The 12,116-nt window shown below is 41.9% G+C and overlaps 1 protein-coding gene across 1 annotated transcript in view; it reads left to right on the top strand.

The window, feature by feature from the left end:
* Positions 1-12,116, top strand: part of LIN9 (lin-9 DREAM MuvB core complex component) — a 45,672-nt gene that overhangs the window by 1,839 nt on the left and 31,717 nt on the right. Inside the window, 1 exon segment of the mRNA XM_054063553.1 lies at positions 11,882-11,914. Within this exon segment, the coding sequence (XP_053919528.1) occupies positions 11,882-11,914 (33 nt within the window).

Here is a 12,116-nt window from a genome sequence, read left to right on the forward strand (position 1 = left end):
ATCTCTTGTTAGAAGTGACTTAGGAGTATGGTAAGACCTGACAGAGAAATGTTCCTCTACTATCTATAGATATTATGGGCTCTACTCTTTTGAGGGCAAAAATAGTTCTGTTGGTTTTCTGTGGAAATTTTATTGTATTGATCTGTGTGTGGAATCCATTGTTTTTCACTTGATCTAAAACGCAGAGGGGATTTACTGGGGAGAGGGGTTTCTCCTCAATGGCTTGACACTGTAGCCTTGACAATAGTCGTGATGTAGGTGAATTTTGATAATGGTTTCAGTTTAGTGTGTCTGAGGGCATTGTCCAAATGCTTCTTGAATATTGTTAGACTGGGCACCACGACCACTTCACTGGGGAGCTGTTCCAGTGCTCCACCACCCTTTGGGTGAAGAACCTTTTCCTAACATCCAACCTAAACCTGCCCTGGCACAGCTTCCTGCCATTCCCTCGGGTCCTATCATTGGTCACCAAAGAAAAGAAATCAGTGCCTGCTCCTCCTTCTTCCCATGAGAGGAAGCAGTAAACTGCTATGAGGTACTCTTCTGCTGAACAGACCAAGTGACTTTAGCTGCTCCTCATACGACTTCTCCTCTGGACCCTTCACCAGCTTTGTGACCTCCTCTGGGCACTCTCCAGTAGCTTGATATCCTTTTCATACTGTGACACCCGAAACTGCACCCACTACCCAAGGTGTGGCTGCACCAGTGCAGAGTGGGACAGTTGCCTCCCTCGACTGGCTGGCAATGCTATGCTTGATGCATCCCTGGGTACGGTTGGCCTCTTGGCTGCCAGGGAGTGCTGTTGGCTCATGTTCAACTTGCTATCAACCAGAACCCCCAGATCCCTTTCCACAGGGGTGCTCTCCAGCCTCTCGCTCCCCAGTCTGTATGTATATCCAGGGTTGCTGTGTCCCAGGTGCAAAACCTGACACTTGCCCTGGTTAACCCTCATGTGGTTGGCAATTGCCTAGGTCACCAATTTGACCAGATCCCTCTGCAGGGCCTCTTTGCCATCAAGAGTGTTAACGGCTACCCCCAGTTTCATGTCATCAGCGAACTTTGTTAGTGAACATTTGAATCCTGCATCCAGGTCACTTACGAAGACATTGAAGAGTACTGGTCCTAAGATGGATCCCTGTAGAACCCTCCAGTGACTGGTCACCAGCCCAATGTAACCCCATTGACTATGACCCTTTGAGCCCAACCCATCAGGCAGTTGTTCACTGATTGCATTATGTGTTTATCTAGCTGGATACTAGACATTTTGTTTTGGGAGGATACTGTGAGAGACGGCATCAAGGGCCTTGCTGAATCCAGAGAGATTATATCATCTGTCTTCTGTTGGTTAACTAGGTGGGTGACCTTGTCATAGAAGCAAATAAAGTTTGTCGGGCAGGACCTTCCCTTTATAAACCCATGTTGACTGGGGCCAATGACTGTTGTCTTTCGAGTGTTTTTCAGTAGCTCTCAGAATAATCTTCTCCATAATCTTACCAGGTACTGAAGTGAGACTAACAGGCCTGTAGTTACTGACCTTCTGGAAGATGGGGACATTTGCCAGCTTCCAGTCAACTGGTACTTCCAGACTCCCGAGAGCATTGAAAAATCGTTGATAAAGGTCTCACTATGACTTCAGCCAGCTCTTTTAAGTACCCTTGGATGAATCCTGTTGGGCTCCGTCAACTTATAGAGATCCAGCTGGAGCAGCAAATCCTGCACAAGTTCGGGGTGGGTTGGAAATTTATCATGAACCAATGGCATGAGGTTCAACAAGGCCAAATGCTGGGTCCTGCACTTGGGGCACAACAACCCTATGCAGTGCTACAGAGTAGGAGAAGTCTGGCTAGAAAGCTGCCTGGAGGAGAAGGACCTGGGGGTGTTGGTTGACAGCCCACTGAACATGAGCCAGCAGTGTGCCCGGGAGGTCGAGAAGGCCAATGACATCTTGGCTTGTATCAGAAACAGTGTGACCAGCAGGTTCAGGGAGGTTATTCTCCCTCTGTACTCGGCACTGGTGAGACCGCACCTTGAATACTGTGTTCAGTTCTGGTCCCCTCACCACAAGAAGGATGTTGAGGCACTGGAGCGTGTCCAGAGAAGAGCAACGAAGCTGGTGAGGGGGCTGGAGAACAAGTCTTATGAGGAGCAGCTGAGAGAGCTGGGGTTGTTTAGCCTGGAGAAGAGGAGGCTGAGGGGAGACCTTATTGCTCTCTACAACTACCTGAAAGGAGGTTGTGGAGAGGGGGGAGCTGGCCTCTTCTCCCAAGTGACAGGGGACAGGACAAGAGGGAATGGCCTCAAGCTCTGCCAGGGGAGGTTCAGGCTGGACATCAGGAAAAAATTTTTCACAGAAAGGGTCATTGGGTACTGGAACAGGCTGCCCAGGGAGGTGGTTGAGTCACCTTCCCTGGAGGTGTTTAAGGGACGGGTGGATGAGGTGCTGAGGCACATGGTTTAGGGAGTGTTAGGAATGGTTGGATTCAATGATCCAGTGGGTCCCTTCCAACCTAGTGATTCTATGATTTGCGCAGTCTTGTCCAGGGCTCTGGGGAGGCCATGGCCCATCATCAATGTTGAAGACAGTGACAAAGAAAGCATTAAATGTCTCTGCTTTGTCTGTATCCCTGTTTGTGAAGTGTCCATGCTTATCAAGTAATGTGCCAATGTTATTTCTGGCCTGCTTTTTGCTATTAACATAACATAAAAGCCCTTTTAATCCTTTTTTTATCCTTCACAGTGCTGTCCAGCTTCAACTCTTAATTGAGCTTTTTGCTGTTTGCCACCGTAGGGCAGAAATTCATGCAGCATTCTCTGTAGTCCTCCCATGTCACTAGTCTTTGCTTCTACTGACCATACACATTCCTTTTACGCATTAGTTCCAGAAGAAGATCCCTGCTCAACCAGGCTGGCCTTCTGCCTCACTTGCTTGACTTCCAGCATTTTGGAATAGCCTGGTCCTGTACTTGTTGCACCCCCAGCACCTTCAAAAGCTTTTTTCCAGGGGCCCTTACTAAGCAGTTTCCTGAGCAACCTGAAGTCTGCTTTCCTCACATCCAGAGTTCAGGTCTTGCTGTCAGGTTTTTTTCCTGTTGCCATTGATGTTGAACTTGGCTGCTTTGTGGTCACTGTGGCCAAAGCAGCTGCCAGTTGCCGCTTCACCGATGAGACCCTCTCTGTTAACAACCAGCCAATCAAGGAAGGCCCCTTTCCTGGTTGGTTCCCTCAGCACCTGTGCCGTGAAGTTACTACCCAGAGAGTTTAGGAATCTTGTGGACCTGTTTTTACCAACTGTATGGTTCTCTCAGCTGATATCTGGCAAATTGGAATCCTCCGTGAGGACAAGGGCAGATGACTTGGAGGCATCCCTTAGTTCCTTAAAGAATGACTTATCGGTGTTGTCCTTCTGATTGGGTGGCCAGTAGCAAATTCCCACAATGACATCTATTTAAATTGTCTGTCCCTTAATCCTTACCCATAGGCTCTGAACTATGCCATCGCCAACTGCAAGCTTCATGCAATGTAGTCCTTCTACTACATAAAATGCTACCTCCTCACCTCGCCTGCCCTGTTTATCCCTTCTGAAGAGCCTGTAACCATCCATCATAGCACACCAGTCACAGGACTTATCTCACCAGGTTTTGCTTATGCCAATTACGTCATATCTGTGGGACTTGGCCAGGGCTTCCAGCTCCTCCTGCTTGTTCCTTGCACTGCAAGCATTTGTATAGTAACATTTCAAGTGTGGCTTATTGTGCCCATCACCTCATGGAGCAGTCTGAAGAATCTCACTAGGATGCAGCTCTTCAAATGCTGGCTTACGTTCCTATTGCTCGTCACAAATGAAATGCATTTATGAAGGATCTTTGTAAATTAAGGATAGAACTGACGCTCTCAGTTTGGTACAGTTCTGTCATGTACGCTGTACCATATTAGAATCTGATTAATGGAAGTCCTGGACCAACTGGGTCAACTGTAATTAATAATTAGCAAGATTTTATTTCTTATTGAATCTGCTTTACCTCTTTGCTAGAATGGACAGTGTTTAATTCCTGGTTTTGCCGTACCCATCTTACAGAGAAGGCGCCATGTGTTTCAAGAAGTTAATGTGAAGTATGAAAAATAGTTTTTCCCTGTCTTTGCCACCATTGTATTGCCTACGGTGGTATCAGGAAGATTTGACAGATCTTTTGCTTCACCTGTAACAGATAGTAGAGTGTGTGACTCCGTTTCACTCGGAATTGTGCTGTAATGCAGACCCTTGCTAGCAGTGTCATTGCTATGATATCTGTTGGGCAGGTGAAACAGAAGCACAGTATGTGCATTTGTGGTTTCTGTTGTGCTGACCTTGCCCCGAGGTCTGCATTTTATTAAGTTTGATGCAGGTAGGGGGGTGGGTTTTTTTTTTTCATCAAATTGAGAGGAAGCTTCATTTTTTCTCTAGTGTGGGTGAACTGCTAGAAATGTGAAAGTTTCAAAGGGGATTTGCCTTCTGCTTCCATTCCTACTTCTAGGTCTGGTGAACTGGATGTTTTGCAATTACACTATAACTATTGCCACATATAGTTCTTTCATTTCTAGTCCTATACCTAAAATGAAATTATAAACTTAGTCTAGACTGATTTAACACTAATTTCATGCAAATTTCAGTTTACAACTTAATTTATAAGGGATAATAGCAGTAAGCATCACAAAATTGGTTTTGGAATCTTCTATAGTGGTATGAAAGTAACATCCTAAAAAGATTAGAATAGTCCATGACTACCAGACTTTCAGATTTATGTATCATCCCTGTGAATTTTCTCAGGCATATTTTATAGTAAAGCCATAATTAAATATTAACACAAAAAGAATTATAAGTAAACACAGCGTACTTGCTGACAAGAAAACTGAAATTTTGCAGTGTGGCAAGAACTATACAGTTTCATTTTCAAATTGGAAATTTGATGAAGCGGAATTTGTCCCAGAGTATTCTGATAGCACCTATTTGCCCTCTGGCAAGTTCTGTAGTAGAGTTAGGCAGTGAATATTCCTTAAGCCAGGAGGCAGATAAATGTAATGCACGTAGTTGTCTCCCATAATATGTGCTTATTTTATCTGCTGTGGTTCCATTCTTCTCTGAAGCTGACATTCTGTCCCTTTGAAACAGATAAGAGAGTTCACACTGACAACCTAAAAAAATGAAGAAGACAGCAGCCTGTAAGTTTATGTGCACTTCAGGTAGTCAAGGCCTTTTCTTAATGGTGCTGCCAGGTGAGGGAGTTATAGTAACCTGGGATGGAGCAAAGTTCTGTGAAGGAAGAACAATCCTGTGGCAAATCCTCTAGCTGAAAAAATCAGCTAGATATTAAAGGTCCCAATTGCAGAAGTACTTCCAATACTAACAATTGGATTTATATTTTGGAGTAAAAATTTGTTTCTGCAGATTATTGGGTTGGTGCCCAACGAGTGACTAACTTTAGTCAATGCAGTTCACCAAACCCTTGTAGTTTTGCAGTGGAGGCAAGTGGCGGGCAGTCTTACTGCTGCAAACCAGATGCCTATCTCCCTCTGTCTCAGGAGAGGAAAACAGTTGATTTTATTGGAGCGTGCATAATGCTGCTCTGATCCCTGCTACTAGTCCCAGCAATCTTGTTTACAATTACTTGGTTATAAAATACATGGAGCAAAGCTGAGGTGAAAATTTGATAACAAACAACATCTGCAGATGTGACTAGAAATCTGTCCTAGACCTGTTACGGGCAGAGCTCTGTAGGCAACAGCGTGGGCAAAGCTGCATCTTGGTGCGTTCTTTTGCACAAGTGAATCTGAATGGGGACACCACCTGTAATCAGCTCTGTAAAAGTGAGAGTGACATGCCATTTTTGCTAGAAGTGAAAGCACTCTTAACTAACTAAATGATCATCAGGACGGGACCACCACCAGAAGTAAACCACTGAGCTAAGGCTGAGTGCAGTGTTTCTGTGTGGTATGTAGATAAACATAGTGGCAGGTGAATCAGAAAGAAGCCAGGCTGCAGTAGTGATGGGTGTCAAAACGTTAACATTTTATTGTACAAGTACTGAAAACAGTAGTGCATTGCCAAATGTCATATGTTAGTAGACATAACTGGTAATGTTTCTAGGGACTTGCATTTTAGGACAGACGGAAGAAGGAAAGGGGGACAAGGGTCTTTCTGTGTGGTCTTTTATCTCATGGATGGAGGCTGCAGTGTTGCAGCAGCGCTTCATGCAGAAATTGTTGTCTTTACCCCCAGCACAACCTTATGCCGTGGTTTGCAGGCACCTTGCTCCAGCATAGTCCGTTGCTCTGCTCTGATCCTTTCCTAGATGGATGAAGGAGGGATGTGGCACACCTCTTGCCACTTTTGTTTTCCAGTCCCAAGGGGCCATGAGCCTAGCACCACTGCACTGAGGACATTTGAGGGCAAAGAATCAGCACAACTTTATGGGATTACAGTATCTGGGAGTAGGCTCAAGATCAGTTTCATGGCTGCTAATTAGTACCCACAAGCTGCTAATTTTGAGATCATTTGTGCTGCATACCTTTAAAATTGTCTGTTACCATGGCATCATCATGAGCACATAATTTTTTTAAAGAGGGTTTTGTTATTGTGGTTATCGTCTGCTCAAGTCCTGTAAAAGGGTTCACATGGCTGAAAAACTGGCTTCTGTCCAGTAGTTCCAGGATTTGGAAATACAGAAATATCAGTTTAATCGTGAGGTAATAATGTTAGGGAAATACTGATTCATACTTGAAGAGAAAAGTTATTATTTATTTATTTATTTATTTGCCTCTTCAACAAGCCCAGAGTTTTGGGGGAGCTTAAAAGCTACCCAAAGCCACTTTTTCCTTTGATCTGTGCTTTTTACTTTCTACACTTTCTTGAATAAGCCATCTTTTTAGTGGCCAGTCATTTGAGATGCTTCCTCTGCTGAAACAACTTCTACCATGCTTGTGTAGATAGATGAATGATCTTGGAGGGTTAATGACTCAAGCTATAAAAAAGGCTCATGTTTTTGCCTTCTTCTCCATGAGTTTCCTCTGTTCCACAGTTTTTAGTGCTGGTGATGTAGTTTAATTACATAGGCTTTTGAAGTAGTCATGCAACCAGTGTTAAAAATAACTGCTCACCTGTGCAGAATTTAGACAAAATAGTGTGGTTATCTGGAGGAGAAAGATTTTACACTATGTAATTGCTTGTCTGGATCCTAGAATTTTCTATATTGATTTAAGCATGCTCCTTTGGGCCCACACATTGATAAAATCGGTAGCTGTGGAATGTCGCTGTGGTTATTTGTTACCTTTATTTTCAAAAGTGTAGTCAACTGTCACAAATACATTAATGAGAAAAATCTGCAAATACTTTCACAAATGTAATGTGCTTGTCTTCATTTCTGTATTAAATTTTAAGATCAACTGTTGAGAAGCTGTTTTACTGAAAATATACATAAGGGCATCCACAACTGCCCATACTGAATTGCAGTCATACCCACCTCTTTCGTTAACTGTATTTTCAAATGGGGAGAGCAAAAAGATGCTTGGTTTTAAACTTAAACCCGACTTTAATTTTTCAAGACTTCAACATTTGAAAGATTTTTGAAAGCTCTTTTCTCCCATGCCTCAAAATCACATCAGAAATACTTTTTGGTGTGCAAATTATCCAAGTTCCCTTTTAAGTCTGTTCATGCTGCTTGCAGACCAGTTAGAGGAGGTTTTCAGTTTCTCTTCCTGGTAATCCTCTGTACATACTTTCTTGTGGTGGGAGAAGAAGGTTGAGATGAGAGAAACTGTTCCTGGCAGCTGTGCCGGCACAAGGAGAGCGGCAGGTTCAGTACTCGGGGAGCTGTCCATCCGCCAGACCCTGCACCGGCAGCTGCTAAAGCCGATCAGGTTTCTAGCTAGCCTAGCAATGAAAGGGTTCTTGCAAGTGTTCTAAAGCACATAAACACACTTATTCCTTTTTCTTCTTTAATGAGCTTGATGTTATCATACTATTAAATGCCTCATAAGCTAGGGCACAGTTATTTTGAATGCACATCTGTGATGCGTGTGTTTTACTGATTTTTTAAATTTATTTATTTATATTTTTTTTTAGGGCCAGAAAAGGCTGTTATAATCATCTTGCATTCTTCATTACGTGTGCTAGGATACTTGTATTTGGAATTTCTGTACATCAATTCCATACTTTGTTAACTATCATTTTCTCTTTAAAAACAGATTTAAACTCAGTTTAAAGACTTGGAATGATAGGGACCTGACATGCCCTTTCTTAGTATAGTTATATAAAATCTGTTAAACTTTGCATTCATTGCTAACCTGACCTTACCTGATGCCATTTTCTGACAAACAGATTTAGTTGTACCTTTCCTTGTAAAAAAAGGCTGGAGAGCTATTTACTGTCTGAATTATCTTCCTTTGTACAGACTTGTGATCAGTACAGATCTTGACCTTCTTTGAGAAGAACAAGATTGGAGTGTCTTTACTTCTCGCAATAAGGCATGTTTTTAGATCTTCAAATCTTTCTCCTAGTTGTCTTCTGAATACTTTCCTAATTTTTTCAAGTTTAGTCAAAGTGTGAACACTGTGTTCAAGTAGTTAATTTACTAACAATATATGCAAAGCAGTGCTAAATAGGATACTAAGATGGGACTAAGCCAAACGTACAGTTTGCACTGGAATAGTGTGCCAGTGTAGGCTACTGAATTCAGGCCTTCTAATTCTTCAGCAACTGCTGTAGTGAGCTGGCGTACATCTCCCTAGGTTGAGGGTTTTTTACGTTCAGTATTAAAAAAGTCAACTCTCTGGTCCTCTGAACCTGGAAGAGCTGGCAGCAGATTTTGGTTGTAATACCCTAAATGATGTATAGACCTTATTTCTTCCTTTCCACCCATTTTTTTTTAAGTGTTTGATGTTTTTAGAAATTAAGTCTGTGTCACTGTCATAATAGATATTGGCATTCAAGCATGTGTATATTCTACTTTAGTCTCTGTGTTTATAATTAAAGTACTGTTTAAAAAGACTGCCTATGGCATATTTGCTATTCAGAAGGGGAGGCAGTCATGCTTATTCAAGCATGCGTCTGAGGAACAGTTACTATCCTGTCTGGAAAAGTCTTTGGCAAACAGTACTGTTTTGGAGTGGTAGTTTTATAGCGCTAGAAGGTAGCACAGTAACATTCTGCTGTCCATCACTTTTCTACCTGTTGTTTCTCATGCCAGTCATCTAATGCCCTGCTCCACTGGCCCACCATCAGTCTGACAGATGAAGCATCTGAGTTTGATGGTTAGCAAAGGATCTTGGGCACTTCACCTATGAAATTGACACTGCCCCCCAAAGAAAGTGTTGATGCCTCTTGCTGGTTTGTTTCATTTCTCTTGTTGACACACTAAACCTTGACTGCATTAATTGAACTTGATTCCTATCACAGAATTGTCAGGTTTGGAAGGGACCTCTGGCGATAAAGCAGGGTCACCTAGAACAGGTTGCACAGGAGCGTGTCCAAGTGGATTTTGAATATGTCCAAAGAGGAAACTTCACAACCTCTCTGGGTAGCCTGTTCCAGTGCTCTGTCACCTCACAGTAAGGAATTTTTTCCCTCCTGTCCTGGTGGAACTTCCTGTGCTCCAGTTTGTGCCCGTTACCCCTTGTCCTGTTGCTGGACGCCACTGAAAAGAATCTGGCTCCATTCTTTTGACACCCGCCATTTAGATATTTATAGGCATTGATAAGGTCCCTTCTGTCTTCTCTTCTCCAGGCTAAGGAGATCCAGTTCTCTCAGCCTCTCCTCATTAGAGTGATGCTCCCCTCCCCTAATGAATTCTATGGTCCTGCACTGGCATCTCTCCAGTAGTTCCTTGTCTTTGTTGAGCTGGAGAGCCCAGAACTTGACACAGTACTCCAGATGCAGCCTCACTAGGGCAGAGTAGCCTCCCTTGACCTGCTGCACAATGGTCAGAAAGATAGTCAGAAAACAAAGAAAATGCTTGTGTGTTCAGTCCTACAGATGAAGAGATCTTTCAGAATAGTGATTCCATCTGAAAATCCAGCATCTCCTTCACTTCACAGTCCTGATGACCCTGCTTCTGCCTCTTGATCCCCAATGACATGTGCTTTCCCTGTATTCTTAAACTGTGTACTTTTATTAATCCCTGCACATATTTCTCACCATTGCATATGTTAATTTGAGGGGGACACTAGTTCTTTACTGTTCCTACTGTTACTGTTGAGGACCACATTCCTGGTTGATAGCAGGGTACCCATATATTTGTACAAGCATGGTATACAGTATCTGATTATTAGTATGTAATTTAAAAAAAAATAAAAAAAGGTTTTAACCTTGTAACACCTTTAACGTACAGCTTAGTTACAGGAGCTGGATTCACAAGTCAATCAGATCATCATAGCAGCATGACTGCTTCTGTAGCAGTCACTGTTGAGTCTCCAAACCAGCAAAAGTGACGTGTCAGAAAAGAAGCGTGCAAGAAGGGTGAAAGTATAGCCCAAGTTTGTTACTTTTTGACCTGTAATCTATGCATTAACTGTTGTAGATATGAGCAGCTTGCGAGATGCTGGAGTGGAGGCTTTCTGAATTACTTGTTAGTCAAATTAGTTCCATTTCTCATCTTAAAGATTTTTTTAAAAAAAATAATTAAAACTTTCTTTCATTTTTCTTTTTTTTGTTGAACTTCTTTAAATATGTGGCATAATAAGATGGCAGCAAACAAAACAATATGATGAAAAAATAAGGAACATGGGGTTTTTTTTGACATCACTGCACCTGTATTCTCTTCAACAGTCCACCCCAAACCAAAATACTCTGTTCTCCTGGAAAGGGGCAATAATTCATTCTTTGGCTCTGTGATATTCCCTGGAATGTATCCTCTTAGAAGAAAGATCCTTGGCACTATGAAGTTAAGTGGGTTTAGGACCTAGATATAAAGTAGCCACAAGAAAAGGAATTTCTGGACCTTTAGAGTCAGAAACGTTCTTGGAACAGCAATTCTAAAGAGAAGCTGAAAGAGAGAGTGGGTAAAGTGAGGGAGAAAAGAGGATGCAGTGCAAGAAGGAGTGGTGGCAACACTAGGTCATAACTGTAAAGATGAAGTTGATTTGATAAAGCATGGATCTGTGGAAGCATTGTCATGCAGAAATATCTTTTCCCTCTGCTAATGTAATTGCATCAAACAGTTTATTGTTAGAGAGACATTTGAAAATTCCAGAGCATGAAGGCCTTTGTTCCAGAAGCACTGCAGAGGTGCTACACATGCTGTAGAAGGGAAGCAGTGAAATTTTGATGGACATGTTGCACAGTTTGGACAGTTTAAGCAAACTAAGGATCCTGTTTGCATTTTTAATATCTGAATTTGCTGCCTTTCTGAACAAGGAGGAAACTGAAGGCAACTACCTATACATGTCTGCACTTGTGAACTAAGCTTGGAGAGCATAAACTACTGTTTTTGTGGGAATTTTTGGCATTGAAGTATTTTGAATTGGTAGAAATAATTTAAAAAAGAAGTGTTTATTACAGTTTTCTTGTGAGTTTTATATTATATTTGCAGCTGCATCAAACAAGTAGCCACAGGGAAGTATGTAGTTTGGACATAAAGCTTGTTCATAATTTGCCATGCCACAAAGGTGCTTGGCATCTGAAACCATTTTGTAGATGTGAAACTAAAGAAAAAAAACAGCATTAACATGCTTTCAAGACTTATTGCATAATAAACATAGTGCCATTGAGGGTACACTGGGTTCACTCATTTAGCTGTGAAAGAATTAACATTAGATTCCACTTTCTGCCTAAGAATTAAGAGTGAGTGGGCTGTGCATAAGTTGTATGGCTTGAAATAACTTAGGATTTATGTGGACTTTTGGTATATTGCAGGTTCTTCAGCAAAAGCACTGGTGAGCTTGAAAGGTAAGAAATTAATATGTTATTTACTTTTACCAAATCTGACTTTCAGATCTACTTAGTTTCTGGCCTCAAAAAGTTAAATAACACTGAAGAAGGTTTTTTTGTTGAAATATGGATATTTTATTATTGTGGGTATTTGTTGTTGTTTTGTGGATTAATAATCTGGATTGTTTGAAACTTAGTATGTTGCTGTGTGTTTAGACAC

Source organism: Cuculus canorus, chromosome 3 (genome assembly GCF_017976375.1).
Source record: "Cuculus canorus isolate bCucCan1 chromosome 3, bCucCan1.pri, whole genome shotgun sequence".
Lineage (NCBI taxonomy): Eukaryota > Metazoa > Chordata > Aves > Cuculiformes > Cuculidae > Cuculus > Cuculus canorus.